At 29.3% G+C, this 20,331-nt stretch overlaps 1 protein-coding gene across 1 annotated transcript in view; it reads left to right on the top strand.

Annotated features, from left to right (window-relative positions):
- The window catches only part of LOC111630982 (FAST kinase domain-containing protein 3, mitochondrial-like), a 32,535-nt gene extending 16,800 nt beyond the window's left edge, over positions 1 to 15,735 (top strand). The window contains exons 3-5 of the mRNA XM_023375160.1: positions 645 to 770; positions 11,775 to 11,844; positions 15,442 to 15,735. Of these exons, the coding sequence (XP_023230928.1) occupies positions 645 to 770; positions 11,775 to 11,844; positions 15,442 to 15,661 (416 nt within the window). The 3' untranslated portion in view covers positions 15,662 to 15,735. The remainder of the gene's footprint in view (positions 1 to 644; positions 771 to 11,774; positions 11,845 to 15,441) is intronic.
- Positions 15,736 to 20,331: the final 4,596 nt, after the last annotated feature.

The raw sequence follows: 20,331 nt of genomic DNA, 5'->3' as shown, positions 1-20,331 counted from the left end.
CTAAAAAATCGTTATTTTCATGGTTTTTCAGCGCTATTTTCACTTATTTTTGTTATTTGACGCTATTTAGACGAATAGGCAAGTTTTCCGAAGCATAAAATTGAAGATTTTCCGCCAAAATAGAAACTTCCCGATAACATCGGAAATGACGTTCTAACATCATTTTAAAATATTTGATATCTAAACCAGAAAATGTTAGATAGAAATAGACTTATTTATAGAACAATCCCCCATTTCTCACCTCAGGGAAAGTCATAAAACAGTTGGGTGCTAATGACTTTGTGAAAGGGAAAAAGTTTTAAACTTAGAAACTTCGAAAGAAGGGATTTGGCCTGTACCATCTGCGGGCTGCATAAACATTGATAGGGGGCCGTATGTGGCCCGCGGGCCGCAGGTTGTGCACCCCTGATAAAAATTATCTTCCATGCTTTCATTTCTGAAAATTATCAATAACATCTCTGAAATTTCAGTTTTCAGTACCAAAAGTGTAATCAACCATAAATCACTAACCAGATATTTAAAAGTTTGGTTTCTTCAGACTTTTTTTTTTTTAATTAGACTTGAATCATTGTAACTAAGTAATTTGAAAATTTGTTGCTATTTATTTTCATAACATATTAATAAAATATTTTAATCTGAAACAGATGGTCGTCTACGAAGAATAGAATATTTACTGCTAGAAGATTTTGCAGTTATTTTTAATGGAAGGGAAAAGATATTAAGAAGTTTTATATTACCAGGACTTCCTCTATTGGATACATACATTATTGGTATTGTAAAAATATATTTAAATATTTTTGATTTTTAGCAGAATTTATCCTATAAATTATTTCTACATCATATAACCAAATAATCTTAGATTTCTTTTGGATTATTTTAAAGTTGAAAATTAATATGCACACACTTGCACATCCATCATATTTCCTCAATTAAATCCCAGGAAGTTTATTTTTTAAATTACATATCTCCTGGCTTATTTGAAAACCCAGAGATTTTTGGTGCTTGGGTTTGTTACCTTGCAACAGGAGATGAATGGGTAAAAATTGAAAGAAATACTTTAATTATTCATACATTTTCTAAACTGTCAAAACCATTTGTGGGTTTGATAGTTTGGGTTGTTGGGTTTCAATATTTATTATTATTTTGACATGTACACTTATTATTCTTTAGGCTTCTTTTGAAAGTAATTTATTTAATAACCTTTAAAAATTTTTATGACACACCAGTTGAAAATACTTGCAATAGACAAATCTGAATATAAAAGGTTATATATTCAGATTTGATATATATATAGGTTTATATATATCAAAAATATTTTAAAATTACTTCAGTTTTTCATCAGACATCAACTAATTTTAGAACAACCAGATAAAAAAATTAGCAATGAGTTGCTAACTTTCATGGCAACATTTGGTGCCACCATCTGTTATGATATTTTGTTAAAAACCTTTTTATATTTTAACTATTATAAAATGGCAAAAAAGCTTAATTTTGAGGGTAGGGTTGGGTTTTATAAAAGAATTATAAATGATAATAATGAATGAAATCATCACTAAATCTGACCCTACTTGAGACACAACTCCCATAAAGCTCCACCCCTAGACCTTTAACCACCAAAATTTAACATTATCAATTAAATATAATTGATATTGCTAAATTAATAATTTGATTTCAAAGTATGCAATAGTTCGAATTACCCAATAACAAGATAATGAGATTTTACTGTATTTTTTTTTAATAATTTAACATATATAGATATTATAATGTCACTAATGCTATTTCAGATATAACATAAACCAAAGTTTATTTATATTCTAATGTTATTACATTACAATCAAATCTTTTGATTCAAAAATGATTTCTGTTTGTCTTTTGTTTAAAATTAAGATTCATAAAATATATTAATAAAAAACCTTTAGATATAAAATAAACAATAAACAAATCTCTGTAAAATTTCAGAAATTTTTGACCAAAAGCACAGGAATTATTGAGCTTCAAACAGGGTTAATGAAATTGCACCCTTCAACACACACTAACATCCATACATACAGAAAAAACCTGAATTTTTTCATTTCTCAATGTTTTAAGGTGTTCTGAACCCAAAAATGTAAAAATCTTGGGTCATTTTTTGACCAATCTCAATATTTTCCCTCTGTTATTTGTAACAGCTGGAAAAGTAAAAGAACTTCTAAAACTGTTGTTCTATTATATAAAATACTCCAGTTTTTTCCAAAATTATTTCTTCCATCAAAGTCTAGATCAGTGGTTCCCAATTAGTTTTTCCTACGTACCACTTCAAGAAAGAGCTCAAATCACTTACCCCTTATAGCAGAAATTCATATTAATCCATACTAATATTATAAATTCGAAGGTAATTCTGTCTGTTTGTCACCTTTTCATGTCTAAACCACTGAACAGGTTTTAATAAAATTTGGTACAGAAATAGCTTACATGCTGGAGATGGACATGGGCTATATTTTACTGTGAGAAAATATCTTGCTCCCATGAGAAAATTCGATATAATGCGGGTGAAGCTGTGGGTAGACAGCTAGTGATAAATAGAATAAGTTTTTTTACATTTATTACCGTTAAAATACAATTCTAATAATAATGAAAATAACATAAGGTTATTTAATTTTAATGTAACAAATGTGCACGATTTTCTTTGCACAACTTTGTAAAATCTGGTTGCTTTTTGGTAAGCTTCAGTCTCAAGTCATCTTCGAGTTGAGGTTGGTGATGATGTTTAGTTTTCATGTTTGTCATGGCTGAAAATCCGCTATCACAGAGGTATGTTGTGCAGAATGGTAGTAAATATTCTATTGTAGCTTTACTGACATGATAATAATGATAATTGTATTGTGTTAATTGTACAATTTTCGTTTCTTGCGTAAGAATTTCATTTAGGTATTGTCACAAATGCATTTTTTTGATGAAATTTCGAGAATATTTTTAGTTATAAATAAACGAATTTGTGCATTCAACATCGTGTTGTAAATTGCTGAATTTTTGATGGTCCACCCATTATTTTTTTGATTGCTTCATCTCATGCATTTAAATTTTAAATCGACCGATTTTAGATTGCCGCGCATACCCCTTCACACAATTTCGCATACCCCAGGAGTACGCATACTACTAATTGGGAACCATTGGTCTAGCTCATTCATTCTTCTGAAAACCTAATGTTTTGAGATGTTCCTCAGATATTTTAAATTCTTTTATCATAAGTTGTGGGGAAGTTATTGAAATTGAGCATTAACTTTACAAGCATCAAAATAATAAATGTGATAAACTCTTGAAATTTGACACAATAATGATGTAAAAACTTAAAAAATATACAGATAAAAGTACTTTTGTCTGTTTATTTTTAAGTTTTTTACATTGTTGTTAGATATATGTATTGTGATATTGTATGTAGTTTTCCAATAGTCAAAGCTTCAATATTGATTTGATAAAAATAATTTCGGTAAACATTGCTTTTATGTTTGTAAAAATTCAGTTAATACACAAGGTGTAGTGAAATTTGAAGCAGTACTTTAGAGATAGATTCTAGGGTCAAAAATAAGCTTAAAATCGTCTATAAACGTTTTTTCAGATTCTCATGAAAGTAGTAACAATAAAGTTGTCAAATGTTTGAAGTAATTTTGTATTTTCTATCCTTTTGTCAATGGATTGAAATACAGTAATACCCCGAACTTACGTGATAGGAGGGACTGAGCGATAACCGCGTAAGTCAAATTCGCGTAAGTCGGGGTATAATTTCTCAATGTGTGTAAAATCCAAGTCGGATGTATGTAAGCTAATAAATGTTCTCGTTAATCTTATCTCGTCTTTTGATTCGTTCATTGTTACAAGAAATCACCACATAGAGTCTCTCGAGTCTCCGTAGATATAACAAACACAGAAATAAATAACACAAAATAAATTGTAGCTATGTGTCAATTCCGCGCGACACGTCCGAACATGTAAGTTGAACGTCCGAACATGTAAGTTGAACAATAGTGTGGAGGGAATGAGTAATCAAGAGTTGCATGGTGCTCAAACAAAAGACGAATCGACGAGATTTGAAAATCGCGTAACTCCGGGTTAGCGTAAGTCGGGGTATCACTGTACATAAATCTTGCCAAAGTAGGTTTTATTATAATAAATGTAAACAAAGTTTTATCTTTAAGATTTTGTAGTATCCATTTATTTTATGGCAGAAAAAAAATTGTTGGAAAGTAAGTTTTTCAATGCATATTTACTTTGAATAACATTTCTTTTTATCAAAATTAAACAGAATAATTTACAAGAACTATTCAAAATGTCCTCCATGGATGCAAACATTGAGAAGCATTGCAAAATATAAGAAGTAAATTCTTATAAAAACAATTGAAGTTCAGTACTTGTATTATGACAAGTTCAATTTCCTTGTATTTAAAAAAAATTTAGCATTTAATTAAAATAAACTTTCAGATTGTACGTGTTGCTGACAGAAATAGAAAACAAACATTGATATCATTTAGGCAGGAGGTTAAAATTGATTTCCAATATGATTTTTTTGGTATGTCAGATCACAGAAAGAAAGCAGAGTTTGAAAAATATTTACAGAGGATTTTAAGCTTACTTTTGACCCTAAAATCTTTCCTTATAATTGTTAAGTTATTTTAAGTTCATTATCAAATTTTAGATATAAGTTATTTAAATGGTATTTATGAATTTCATTCTTATAACAATAAATTTTCCAATATATTTTATATCTAAAGGTTTTTTATTAATATATTTTATGAATCTTAATTTTAAACAAAAGACAAACAGAAATCATTTTTTGAATCAAAAGATTTGATTGTAATGTAATAACATTAGAATATAAATAAACTTTGGTTTATGTTATATCTGAAATAGCATTAGTGACATTATAATATCTGTATATGTTAAATTATTAAAAAGAAATACAGTAAAATCTCATTATCATGTTATTGGGTAATTCAAAGTATTGAATAATTTGAAATCAAGTCTAGTCCCCGGCCAAGAGAATAGGATTTTTTATATATTTTAGTTCAGATAATTCAAAATACATACACAATGAAATTCAAAGTCATTATCAGGTCTGGTGACTTGCAAAATATCCTTTAATTCAAAATCTTCCATCATATTACATGTTTGTAAGGAAAGTTCCCATGCCCAAGTGGCAGTTTCATTTTTTGTTTTACTAATTATACATTGTTGATTTATTAAACATTCATTCAAGGTTGTTTGGACATAATACACATTGCCAATGAAGATAGAATTTTTTATTTTCCCAGCTGTTATATATAACAGAGGGAAAGTACAGCAATTGGTCAAAAATTGAACCCCCAAAATTTTTACATTTTTGGGCTCAGGACACCTTGAAACATTGAGAAATGAAAAAAAATTCAGGGATTTTTTTTCTGTATGTATTGATGTTAGTGTGTGTGGGGGTGCGATTTCATTCATATTGTTTGAAGCTTAATAACTCCTGTGCTTTTGGTGATGATTTTATTCGTTATTAGCATTTACAATTCTTTTATAAAACCCAACCCTACCCTCAAAATTAAACTTTTTGCCATTTTATAATAGTTAATATATAAAAAGTTTTTTAAATAAAATATTACAACAGATGGTGCCACCCGCCATCTTTGATGGAAAAATTAAATGTTGCAGGAAAAGTTGAGCAACTCATTGCTGGTTTGTTTATTTTTATGGAAAGAAATCTGTTTGATATTTAATTATTTTGGACATTTTTGCAAAAATCTATTGTTTCAATAATGCCAAAGTCCATACTGTGCATATTCACGATAGAATGCATACATAGTTTCAGCTGTTAATATAGCTTGTTTTCATCTGATCATATGATTTTTGTAATCTCAAATTCAAGACAGTGAATTTTTCATAGAATTAGCCATTGGTCCTCTAGACAAAATTTGCAGGTAATTGTTATTGAAACACTTAAGCTTCTTTCATATGTTATTTTCAGGTCTTCGAATGTAGTTTAATTACATTTTCATTGTTTTCATTAAGTACATGCCAACTGATGGTTTTTTGAAATAGCTTAAATTTTAATGCATATAAATTTTAATGCATATATATATATATGNTACCTATATATAAAATTTATATGCATATATATATATATATATATATATATATATAAAATAAGTGATTAATATGGGCATTATGAATAATGACAAACAAAATTGGGCACTGTAATAAATTTCAGGTGTTTTAACATAATTTATCAAATTGACCAGTCATTATGAATACTACTATCACCTAGTCAGGCAAAGTGTTAATAATACATTGAGGAGTGATCATCCAACATACACTAGCCAATCAGCAATTGCATCTGAGTTGTGCATGCATATTGCATTTAGTACTGAACTTTAAATTTATGCGACCAGTAGTTAATCTTGTGCAACATTTTAATTTTACTTTTGTCTCTTAAAATAGTGTTTTCTTTTTTTTTGACAAAAGTAATGATCATGGAGCAATCATTAAGTGATATGAATAATCACTTCAACAACCAAAACGAGTTAATAACAGAAAAAGGTCAGAACAACAAATTTTTACAAAATCAGCATATTTGTCAATGATATAAAAAGTGAGTCAAAAATGAAAGTTACTTTTAAGTTACTGGAAGAATATCAGCGTTTACATATATATGATGTATCTATTGGAAATTTAGAAAAATTAATTATGCCTGTAAAAGAAGGTAATGTGATTAAATATTACGTTCACACTGAAGAAATTTTTCAGATATTGCATGATGCCCTTATTGCAATTGGACATGGCGGTAGAAACCATATGGTAAAAGAATTAAGTACAAAATATAAAAATATTACAAGGGAGATGATCATAATTTATTTGAACTTATGTGAAATCTGTCAGAAAAAACAGAATGTTCCTAAGAAAGGCTTGGTAGTCAAACCAATTTTATATAATGAAATGAACTCAAGAATGTCAAGTCGATCTTATCAGTGGCATGTCATCATTGGAAGCGGTGGAAGCGCTTCCCTTGTATTTTCTAAAAAATAAATATATGAATGCCGATACATGTGGATGAATGTAGACAGTTTGAATGAAGTTCACTTGTATTTTCTAAAAAATAAATATGTATTAATTTTAATTATATGAAAATAATTGCACAATATTTTATTATAACCGCATTATGTATCTTATTACAAATTTCTATACTACACATGAAAAAAAAAAAAAGATAAGATTGCTATTGTATATTCGAATATTAGTAGCGGAGTGGAAGCACTGTATTGTCAGCATCCAAAAAGCTGAATTCGCGCATGCACTTTACAGAGCACCAACCTTACCCGGTTTAGTTGGTGGAAGCTTAGGACTTCAGGTGGATGCTACACGTATACCGCATCCAATTCTATCCAGGACCGGTTCTGGGCTGTTAGTCACCTGCCTGCTAGGTATTTGGTTGCCCTCGCCTGATTATGTGAATCACAAATAGATTTATAACTTAACCCAACCAATAAGAATTTACTGGTATGTTTTTATGATAGTTCTGTATAGTTGACAGGAGTTTTAAAAAATTCATTAAAATATTTGATATTTTTATTCCGCTTTCCGATTTTATATTAATCACGGATTTCAGTGTTAAACAGATTACGATTTCGTATATCCCATCTTTAAGGCGATGTAGAAAAAAAACGTGTACACTTCTTGTATAATGTTAAAAAATTAACTGTTACTTTGACAGCGTCATTTACAACTAAATTTAATGAATGAGAGAGATGCACGAGGTATAGAAAAAGCTCTAGAATTTATATTTCTTAAATTTACAATTTATATATCCGTTGTCATAAAAATTTGTCTTTCCACTTTTTCCCGAGACTACAAATATTCGAGTACAAAGTAACCAGTTTCGACTTATTTCTACTTAAGAAGTAGTTAAATAACTAAGTGATTAGGGAAGTGGGGACACAAATAAAACCCTGCTGAAAGAGCCTGAATTTTACTTAAACAAAAGCTTAACCGAGTACAGTGTGGACTGATTTCTTCGTGATATTAGATGTAATAAAGACAGAAATTTTTCCAGTTCAATGAAAGTGACTAAAAGTTGTAAATTTTGGAAATTTCCATGGACACCTGGTCCTAAAACGAATTGGTTAGAAAACAAATGACTATTAAGTTTAACAAATTTAGATTTTTACAGCTATAGTGAGAAATGTTTAAAATTTACAACAACCCTGTTGCGTCCTTTGATTTTTACTAGTGATGTGACAAAAGAGGCATTTGACATTAACCAGTATCGGCATCCTCAGGATTTGGCAAGCATGCACGCACCGCACACCTACCAAGACCGTCTCTGATTCCATCCATAAGCCACTGGTAGGGAGCAATTTTAACTAGGTGGATTATTTTAATATTTAAAAAGTAAAGACTATTTTATGTTATTTTTATGTATGTTTCTTCACAAAACTATATTTATTTATAATTTTCTTTAAAAGTATATTCATACAATTGAATATTTTGTACCAGGTATGTATAATTGTACAGTATATCTATCACACATTTTATTTTAACAAGTAAGTTTTTATAATTTTATTTCTAATTTTAGCACTTATATCATGGCTAGCAATTCAGAATGTAATTGTGATATTGAAAATTTATTTTAAAAAAGTTTTGGCTCAAGATCATGTAATGAAAAAGAAAACATTATTAAAAGAGAAAGGCCAATGCCTAAGTTAAATATAAACACTTCAAAAGAAAATTTGTTCAACATTTTCATGATAAAATGGCTCTGTAAATGCAAAAATGCAAAAATTGTTTTGTTGGCTTTGCCTACTATTTTCAAGTGAAATTAGTGTGTGGAATAAGAATGGCTTTGACAATTTAGCTGCCAAAAGACATGAAAAATCGTCGATTCTTTTATATTTGAAGCAATTTGGAAATCAAAGCAGAATAGAATTTAATATTAGTAAATAATATAAAATAAATATTGAAAATTATAACGAGATAGTTACGGCTAATAGATATATTTAAATTAATATATGTTATTTGTTATATCAAAGCAAGAATCGGCATTTAGAGGGCATAGGGAATCTATTGAATCTAATAACAGAGGTAATTATATTGAACTTTATTAATAACTATTTATTAATTACATCAGATAAATAATCTATTAAAAATACATTTAAATACATTAACTGATCACCCTTGGAAGTCAGCTTCTTACAGAAACACAGCTTCCCTATCATCAAATGTCACAGCACGCTACTGGATCTTATAGATATGCAGTCGCAAGCTGATAAGCAATATAAATTTATACTCATGTATCAAGACCATCTAACTAAATTCGTTCAACTATGATTGTTAAAAACCAAAAGGGCTGAAGATGTAGCATATGTTATTTTAGACATTTTTACAATTTTCGGTGCACCAAGTATTCTACAAAGCAATAACAGCAGAGAATTTGCCAATATCATCATTGAAGAAATGTTGAGTTAAAAATGGTGCATGGAAAGCTGAGGCACTCACAAAGTCAGGGTTCAGTAGAAAGATGTAATCAAGACGTAGAAAATATGCTTAGTTCTTCATTGGATACTAACGATACTGAAAAATGATCAGAAGGATTATGTTTTGTACATCTGCTGAAAAATCGAGCACATCATAGTGGTATAAACTGCAGTTCCTATGAGGCCATGTTTAGAGCAAAGTTAAAAGTTGGACTGAAGAATTTTATACCCAACGAATCATTGACCAACATCAATGATTCGTTGGGTATAAAATTCTTTAGTTAATATGGAGGCGGATCTAGAGAGACTTTTTAAAACTGTCAATGAAGTAAGTCAAAGTTGCTCAAACTCTAAAAGATCAGGTACCATCCAAGAAAAACATTATGAAAGATTATTTGATAATGCCACCCTCACATAGCAATATAACTGATCAAGTTCAAAGACCTACATCGTCTTCATAAGAAAAAGATCTAAACCAGGATGTTATTAGTATTACAGAATTGGTGAAAGAAGAAAACATCCAAACAGTTGATCCAAAAATAGAAGAAAAAATAAGAAGTATGTCTAAAACAAGGAAAATAGCTTTGTTTAATTTTAAAAAGCAAGCAGAAAAAATGATTGATACATCAAATTCCAAATACACAACAGCTAATGTTGGTGATACAGTAAGGATTCGTGTACCAGATGTAGATCGAGCCCGCAGTAATGGATAAAATATTTTAATTGTCGTTGTTGCGGTTAAAGATAAAACCTTTACAAACTGGGTACCAAACATGGCATATTAAATCTATTATATTCCAGAAACCAGTTTACTGTTTGTAAAGAAAACTTCATTTCTGTTGGAGATGTACCGGGTGCAGAAATTTTGCTTAGTGAATGTGCAAGAATGTCATCAATTTCTGGAGGCTAAGACATAAGATATGCAGTCGCAAGCTGATAAGCAATATAAATTTATACTCATGTATCAAGACCATCTAACTAAATTCGTTCAACTATGATTGTTAAAAACCAAAAGGGCTGGATTTCCTGTTGATACTGCTGCAAAATTGGTTGCAAATCTAATAGATGCAAATTCTACAAAGAAAAAAAACATGTAATTCCAAATGTCATCAAAATCTTAATTGCTTGAATAAATAAACTAAAAAACATTTAATTTTTTATATAATTTATAACAAAAATGAAATTCCAGAAGTTTCCTGTAAGTTGATTTTTTGATGGAAGTATGAATTTGTTAATAATATTTTTCATTAATATTAGTTTAATTAATACAGTTAATAGTACATACTTTTAAAAGATTACATGTTCTTTTTAAAATACTTTGAACTAATTCACAATAAATAAATAATTCTAAGTGAGTTTTTTTAATCAAATTGCTCGAAGGGAATATAGCTTTATTCTTAATGTCTGGTCAATTTAATAAGTTAATCAATACTTATCAAACTGCGCACCCATTTTAGTCATTATTCAAAAAGGCTGGGCATTATGAGTAATATCCTAATAATCACTTGGTCCATAACATATATGTGGGGGGACCCAAAAATAACCAGATTTTTTGTATAAAAACTTTATTTATTAACTTTTTTATAAAATTTCTTCAGTCACCTTCAAAGTACTCTCCATTAGATGCGATGCATTTGTGAAGTCTTTTTCCCCACTGTTTGAAGCATCTCTGGAACTCTTCAACCTTGATATCGTCCAGTGCCTTTAGCAAAGCTGTTTTTACCACCTCCACATCATCAGAACGCTTCCTTTTTAGATTTTTCTTCATTCTCAGAAACAGAAAAAAGTCGCACAGGGCTAGGTCTGGTGAATACAGAGGGTGGGGTGAGTCACTCATAAGGCCGTGTGTGCAGGGGCATTGTCGTGATGAAGGAACCAGTCACCTGATCGCCAAAGTTCCAGGTATTTCCTTTGCACATCCTCTCGCAGACATCTTAACACACTTTTGGCGGATTTTTTCAACGTTTTCATCATTTTGAGATGTTGAAGGACGCCCAGAACTTCATAGGTGGAACAAAATAACAGTAAGAGAAACACAACACTATGCTGAAATGTAAACCTACAAACTGACGCTGTTTGCACAGCTGTTTCGTGAAGGTCTCTACTAACCCATGTAAAGGGAGAACTCTCTACTATGTCTATGAATGGCAGCACACTCTCAGTTCAGTTTTTTTTTGGGGGTCCCCCTCATATGCATATATATATAATTATTGTATTAATATTATTATTTTAAGATTTATTTCTTTAATTCATTTTCATTATTTATGAAAAGTATCCTTTTTCTTTCTTTTTTAGATTATGTTATTCATTTTGATGCAAATGGTCTACCTTTACCAAACTATGTTATAGCTGGTATTGATAAAAGGTAATGTAATATAATATAATTTTTAAAAGTATGATTTTTGAAAGGTTATATTTTACTGAAAAAATAAACGTTTGTTTTAATCTATTTTATATAGTTTGATAGAAAATATAACATCATTATAAATAATAAAAGAGCACAGAATTCAATTACAAAATGCAGTCAGACTTCAGTTTAGCAACACTATTTGTTTATCTGAAATTTGCACTAAATCAAGTGTATTACTAAACTGAATCAAACAAGAATTACATCTAGTAATGAAGTTTACATATGAATTAAGAGTTTGATAATGATGTATGCAATATAAAATCATATATTTAGTAATTCACAGATATTTATTTAATATTTTGAGCAAAGATTCATTCACTAGTATTCATTAGCATTTTGGGGGGTAGTTTATGAGCACAATGTTGAAGTTTGACTGTAAACAGAATAGAAAATAATCAGATTCAAATTTATTTAGAAATTTATATTAAAGTAAGCATTCAATGATGGGATAAACAATCTTTTCTTGAATTTATACACATGCCAAAACAATTTTTGCTTAGACAGTTTAGTAGCCTACCAGTGGCCAAGTGGTCTTCATACTCTGAACACTGGGAGTTCGGTTATAGGTTTGTGCCTCGCTTGGATGGGCTGGCCATGTGGAGTTTTCCAGGTTTTCTCCATGTCTGTAATGCCTAAATAGGAGCCAGTTTCCATTAAAAAAAACCTCCCAGAAGACACCCCCCAGTCAGATCGCCCAAGTGTTGTGTTGCCATAACTTAACAAACAACAAACTAATAATACATTTAACTAATAATACATATCATCTGATATACTCAATCATGTAGCTCCTCTTGAGTTAAAAATTACAACAAAGTAGTTCCAGTGCATCTTCAGTCTGTTAGGGTGCGACTATGCAGACGCGAGCGAATTTTCCAAGCAAGAGAGAATATGTGGCGAGAAGCGATAAATATCAAAACCTGTCAGATATGTGCGAGAACCAGAAATTCGCTCTTGCCAGCATTATTTCTCACTTCTCGTTTGTGCATGGTTTTCCTTTGTGAAAATTAAATCACTCACAACCTCTCACTCGCTCTAAATTCGCATCTGCATAGTCGCACCCTTAAACCATGCCTAAAATTACTGAATTATGACCACTTGTCAGATTATTTGGTCTCTAAAATACATAACTAGTTACATAACTAAAATACATTACATAACTAGTTACTCAAATGCAATACAGATAAGATAATACATAAGGTAACCTATATATAATAGGTCCCTGTCATTTGCAACAAATATGTCCCAAGACCCTTCATACAAAAATGGCAAACTCCATTAATTATTTAGTAATTCCTGTACTGACATAGTTATATCACTTGTTTATTCACTTTATTTATATAAAAATTATTTTATAAAAATATAGCATGATACCATAAATCATAAAAATAATTTTAATATTCTCTCTCTTTCTCATGTTTACAAAATAATTTGTGCAAATGAAACAAAGAGAATGAGTGAAATGCTGTGAGATTTCACATCTTAAATAACGGCATGGATTTAGTGCACAACTAAGAATTCTTATTTTATCCCCTTTTTTTCCTTTTTGGATTGCCAACAGTGTAAACCTGAAACCATGTATGGAAAGTTTGCATAAGGTAGGGTCCCACTGTACTGTACATTCATAATAAACAATTTAACATTCATGGAAAGAAAAAGAAAAACATTAACTAAGTAATTTTATTTGTCTTCTGTATGACTTCTCTTATTCTTGGACACGGATGTGCTGAATTTGGTCTTTGTAAACTTCTGTCTAATATATGACTTTCTCTTCCATTTTTATAGTGACATTGAAAATTATCTGCCTTAGAATTTTTCTGTATTTGCTTAGGAAGGAAGGTTATTTCTTACAGAAAAATTATTATAATGATTCCAAGTAACAACATAATTGCTACCTTTCAGTCCAGTTAAATTACTGTTTGCACTTCTTAAAATGTCAAATTCTACTACTTCATCTACATTTCATATCTTTTTTTTTTATAGATTATTTCTTATTCTGCTGTAAAAAGAAATTAACACTTTTTATTTCTATCATGACAGATGTATAAAATCATATTAAGTTTTGCATTAAACCATTTTATAGTCTCAAAAATTCTTGACTCAATTATTTTCTTCAGTTTTCTCTTTGAAAGTCCATACTCTTTAGATAGTTCAATGGCTAAGATGGTTAAGATGACAGTCTATTTCTTTGAGGATCCAGAATCAAGTCTGAGCAAGCAGTTTCCAGAAATTTTTTATCTATCACATATATATCAGGCCTGTCTCTTACCATCCAGTTGCTCTTATTGTGGTTATTATTAAAAATATTTTAGTCCCCAAAGTGAAATGAGGCAAGTATGAAAGAAAAATTCTTAGATGGCAATAAATTCTTATTCATAGTAAATAGAACTCGTTATCAAAACCTGAATCTTGATGGAAGTTTTATCACCTAAAAGAAAGAGGAGCATTGTGTTAATGTAGCATCATTTGTTTTTTAAAAGATTGTTGTAGGTGAACTTTTAATCTTTTGTAGAGAAATTTCTCAGGAATAAAGTCTCTTTATTAGAACAGTTGTGTCCAATATTGGATGAAGAGACATTGCTAAATAGTTTTCTCCACAATAAAAAACTAAGTTTTTTTAGCATTTGATTCTGTCATGATAAGTTTGTCTGTTTTGCTATTTCATTGTCTACTAGGAAATTTCCTTCATTTACTAGTCCAACTAATCCTTTGACTTCATTTAATTGGTTAACACCTGGAGTGTCAGTACATTTAGGGATCTGAGAACAATTCTTAGCAAAAGTTGTATCATTCCACAGATATTCTAGCCAAATCTGTTCTAAAGTTTGTTTTACAATTTTTATTCCAGTTTTTCATGAAAGTACACAAGCTACCTTCTTATTTGAATCATAAGACTCTTCTCTGCAAATCTCTGCTTTAATTTTCAAATTCTTCCTATCAGATTCATTGAATAATTTTAAAAACATAATTACTGATTCAATAATGTTGGGCAGCTTGCCATTCAATTGATTCCTAATCTCATTAATTACAAATACATAATTTCATCCCACCATAAATTTTTGAAATTAAAAAAAAAACCTCATTTTATGCTATATTATCTGTCATAACATCTCTAATAATTCCTTTAAATGTTCCTGGATTAGTACAGAAATGAAGTATATAGTATGTGCTGTTGTTAACTGAAATTCTATAAATTTTCATTCCTTATTATGATTATTATTTTCTAGTATTTACAAATTAGTTTTTAATGTAGAACAAGCTGGGTTATAATTTTAATTACCATATCAAATAAGAAAGTGTTGTGTAGTACTTGTTACATTATGTACAGATATACCTAATTTTAAACCTGTAATAAGTTGGCCTACATGAAAATAATGTCTTGTTCAAATTCAAATATGCTACGTAAGTCTACTATAGTAGCATATTTGCTTATAGATATATGATGCCTTATTATGCAGACATTTGGCCACCTTTGCTTTTTATAAATGTATATATTTGCATATTCTATTTTGAAATTTATTAACAAGAATTTATTATTTTCTTTTCTTATATTAGGGTAGCCATTGTTATTCATGTGCCCGAACATTATTGTCTTGATAGTGAGGTTTTGATCGGATTGCAGGCAACCAAATTACGACAGTTGAAAATCTTAAATTTTCATGTTGCTGAACTGGAGTATAACATCATAGAACGACTAAGAAATTCTCCGAAAGAAAGGCATGAATATATAAAATCAAAGGTTGTGATGCCTTTTATGTTTTTGAAAGAAACATAACTTCTACAAATAAATGTATTTTTCTGTATATTTAGTTTAATATAATAAACAGAAAATGTTATAAAATTTTAAAATAAATTTATATAAGAGTGAAAAAAACAAGCATATTTTAGCACAAACTACGTTGAATATTTTTGTTGTTTTGAATGAAACGTTTTCTAATTTATATACATGTTAAAAAGATTAGTTTGCATGAAATAGTTTAAATGACTATTAATATATAATTGGTGAATTTATGTGATTAAAAAAAGCTTTTTTGCATTTAAAAATTTTATTCACTAAAAAGTTGGGCTATAGAATTGGTAACCAAGCCCTTGATTCAGAATTTTAGAAAGTTTGACTTCAACTCCTGCTTCTAAATAATAATTTAAAACATGATTATATTAACTCAAAATGCATTTCACTATCAAGTGAATCATTAGGCATTTCTATCAAAATTGAAACTACTTATATTTTTTCATAGATCTTTTCATTATCACCATTATTGTCTTTATCTTCAACCATACATTGATGCACAATATTTTCCATTTTTAGTTAAAGTATTCAAAAATACTAGATTTAATGTGAGTTTTCATAGCCATTTTGATGATAAAAATTTCACATTAGCTAACACAAAGTATTTGAATACATAAATTTCTGAAAAGAAAATCAAAAGTATAGTGATATGCAAAGAAAGATTGTGAAGTAGAGGAATCATCATAAAATAGGAGCCTCTTATAATACAAGATCATATCAAGCTTAATATAAAGTATGATACATAATGAGCAATTACTTATTGTGACATCATTACAATGCCAGGCTGCAATTTTTAATTTATTTAACTTAAAATATATGCCTTCCATCTCAGATTAGTAATGGCTTGCCCCAGTACATCATACTTTTTCTTTAACAATAGAGTCCTGCCGGTCATCTGTCTAACACCTTTCAGGGAAAGATTTTTGAATTGAAATAACATGACTTCCAGTTTACATCAGAAATTCATATATAGTTAATTGGGGTCTCCTGCCCTAATGTTTTCATATCTGGTCTCGTCTTTCATCTATCTAACTCTGTTCTTGAGATTAAGGAAAGATAGATAGGTGACAATGAGAATTTATAGATTAAAAATTTTTTCAAATTGCAGCCCAATAAAAAACAGTCAGTCCATTTTTACTAACTTCTAGCAATGAATTTGCTTCTGGCTGCAACTCCACAGTCCTACTAAAAAGCAAGTTGTTTGTAACAATGCTCCCAACTTATCAATTTGACAAAATTTTCATTTAGTTTTTTTTTGTGTGTGTGTATTTGCATACATAGAAAATCATCAAGATATCAGAAAACTGTCAAAATTTAATATATATATATATATATTATATTTGATATACATATATATATCACAATAAAACCATTTGTGTGTGTATATATATATCAAATGGTTTTATTGTGTATACTTTTNTATATACACACATACATATTAGACTGACAGGTTTTTTGATATCTTAGAGATATTTCTTAAGATACAGTAACTTTAAATTTTTAATTTAAAATTAAATTATTTGGTTATTTCTTTATAATTATAAAATTATTTTATATAATAATTAGCTTATGAAAAATTATTTTCTCATTTATTCATAATGAAAATTAATTGTTAACAGATTGTTATAGACAATTTGTAAAGTACAATAAGTTCTTGGTTTTTAGATTATCTATAATTTAAATTCATATTTTAATAACAAACAATGTCCTAACTTATGTCATGGTTTTGACATTACACATTTACAGTAGTGTAGTGGCCAGAAGTAAATCAGAAACAAACAAAAATGGTCCAAGGTGTTATGAAGTGATGAATCTAAATTCAATGTCTTTTCTAGTGATGGTATATGATACATCAGATGACCAGTGAACAAGAGATATGACCCAAAATACACAGTTCCTACAATAAAGCATGGTGGTGGCTGCATAATGGTATGGGGATGTTTCTCTGCAAAAGGAATTGGTCCAATTCATAGAATTATGAAATAATGGATCAAACCATTTATTGGGATATATAGCAGAATCAAATGCTTCCTCATGCACATTGTTCAATGCTAAGGGGATGGATCTTCCAACAGGACAACAACCCAAAGCACACAGGAAATTTGGTAAAGCAATGAAGCAATGGTTTCAACAGAAAAGGATGAATCTTATGACATGGCCAGTCCAATTGCCAGACCTAAACCCCATAGAGAATCTTTGAGATGAAGTTGAGCTCCATATATGCCAGAATACATATTTGAATCAGGATGAATTGTGTTCTGCCATCCAAAAAGCATGTTATGAGATTTCTCAATCAGTGCTTGACAACTTAGTTGATTCAATGGAATGTAGATGTGATGCAGTGATCAGAAGCTCTGGTTACTAATATTTTGTCCTAAAAATACTGGACAAATCTGCATATTTGGTAGCTCTACGTTTGTCACAGTGTAAATTATGAAAACTTAGATTTTATTTTAAATCTGATTTACAAAAGAAAAAACAGTTTGATTCAATTGAGTATTTTGACTCTTTTTTGTGTTTTTTTCAACTATCACAATATTAATTATGTAGTAGGTGATCAATAAAATAGAAGTCACATTTTTAAAACATGGCCAAAAGTAGAGCTACCCTTGACATACTATTGTATATTATGTGCAGTACATAATAATAGATCTTATTATTAATGCTCTTAATAATAATAAACCATTATCCAAATAAGTCTTACCCATTGTTTAAATGGAAAACTTTTTATTAATGATCACAGATAGGAATCATTTATATACATTTAATAAAAGAAATCAAAAATAATTTATGCTAAAGTCATGATGTTTTAAACTTTGAATTAATATTATACAAAAGTTTGATAGATAAATAAATGCATTTGACTCACAACAGACAGAAATGTACTTATTAAAAATAGAAAAAGAAATCATTTCCCAGATAATCTGATAAAGTTTTAACATTTCAAACTTCTAATCTAAATGATCCATCATCAAAAATATCTGTCTATGGGGATGGAAGTTGTAAGACCTTAAGAATTGAATAAGTCATTCAGAGATAGAGTTCTGGTTGAATTGGCAGAGAATAGCACGAGAAGGATTACCCGTTTGAGAGGATGTGCTATCTCTGTTGTTTCTCAGATGATAAATTTTTCCTTCTTTATCCAATTCATATTAGCTTATTAATACTCATTAGTAAAGAAGAGAGAAAATTAGAAATTTATTTTTATATTGAAATCATTGGGTATTTGCTGCATATATAGTTAGACTTTGCCAAAATTCATTTCTCATTATCTCAGAAAAGCATAGATGTATTTGTTTGCATGCACAAGATAACATAGTGACAAAACATCTTAAAATTGTAATAGTTAAAGATAAGACTTGGGGTTGAGCCTGAATCTAGCCCAAGACATTCATTTAGTCATTTTTAATATAAATATATTAAAAAATATATACAGATAGATAGAACTGTGTAAAGAATTGACAAGTTCAATAACAAAAATTGATTAATGTCATCATTTTGACATCATAAGAAAAATAAAATAGGATTGGTAGTTTTTAGTAAAAAATTTACTAAAAACTTCAAATCATATAATTTATTTAACATAAAAATAATAAAATTTTAGAATGAAAGGAATTATATGTAAATATAATGGAAAAGGGAAGAGAAGTCTGGGAAGGCCTCTAGAATGAAAGGAATTATATGTAAATATAATTCCTTCCCAGACTTGTTTGTATTGTCATTTCTTTTTAGATTTTTATACATTACGTAGAAAAATTATTTTTAAATAATGTTGAAACGATTTCATAAATATTGCAAAACCTTAATTGCATTTTATGATTGGTTATCGAAGATGGTGGTGAAAAACATTCGTGTTCATTGTTATTTTTTGGTACATGCTGCAACAACTTTTTATCACTTGTGCTGTTAAAATGTGTTTTCAACTATACATTTGAATTACACCTAGACCCATTTAAAGTTAAGCATAAGCTTTGACTATGAAGTAAAAAGAAAAGCTTATGCTTGAGTTTAGTATGATAAAAGCTGTTGTGCATTCTGAGTCAAACATAAAACCATCATAAAAATGGCAGGAAATAAGCAGTTGGAATTTTTGTTAAAGTTTTAGAACAATGACTAGTTTTGTGCTACATCCTGATTTTGGGTGCAGATGATGAAAAATAATAATATGGAAATAACTGAAAAACAATCTGACAAAATAAAGCAGGCAATAAAAATAATAATAAAAGAATGGAAAAATAAGTTAATGATGTATTGGATGGAGATAAAAATGTATCTTGTATTCCAATCTCATGTATCTTGTACCAATCTCATGTATCTTGATTTCCTTCTATATTTCTTGATGATATTATTCCCTTCTATTCAGAAAGAATGTCTATAGTTGATTGTCTAATTGGAGAAGTCTCGAACAACACGAGTGGAAAAAATGGCCAGAAAAATAATGGACACCAATCTGTTTTACTCTTGCCTTCAACGGCCAATTATAAAATGGACCATTTTCCTTCAGAAGACAAAGAAACCAGAAATCTAACCAATGCTCAATTGCAAAGACATACAAGCTGTTATCTGATCAACTATCCAAATTTTCAGAATACTGACTTAAAAATTGGATCTGCTAGATATCACACAAAAATGTTTTTCTTGTTAAGAAACAGCAC

The sequence above is a fragment of the Centruroides sculpturatus genome, unplaced genomic scaffold (genome assembly GCF_000671375.1).
Source record: "Centruroides sculpturatus isolate CEXI.00-Female unplaced genomic scaffold, Cexi_2.0 scaffold564, whole genome shotgun sequence".
Taxonomy (NCBI): domain Eukaryota; kingdom Metazoa; phylum Arthropoda; class Arachnida; order Scorpiones; family Buthidae; genus Centruroides; species Centruroides sculpturatus.
This window is presented reverse-complemented; position numbering and strand designations above follow the sequence as displayed.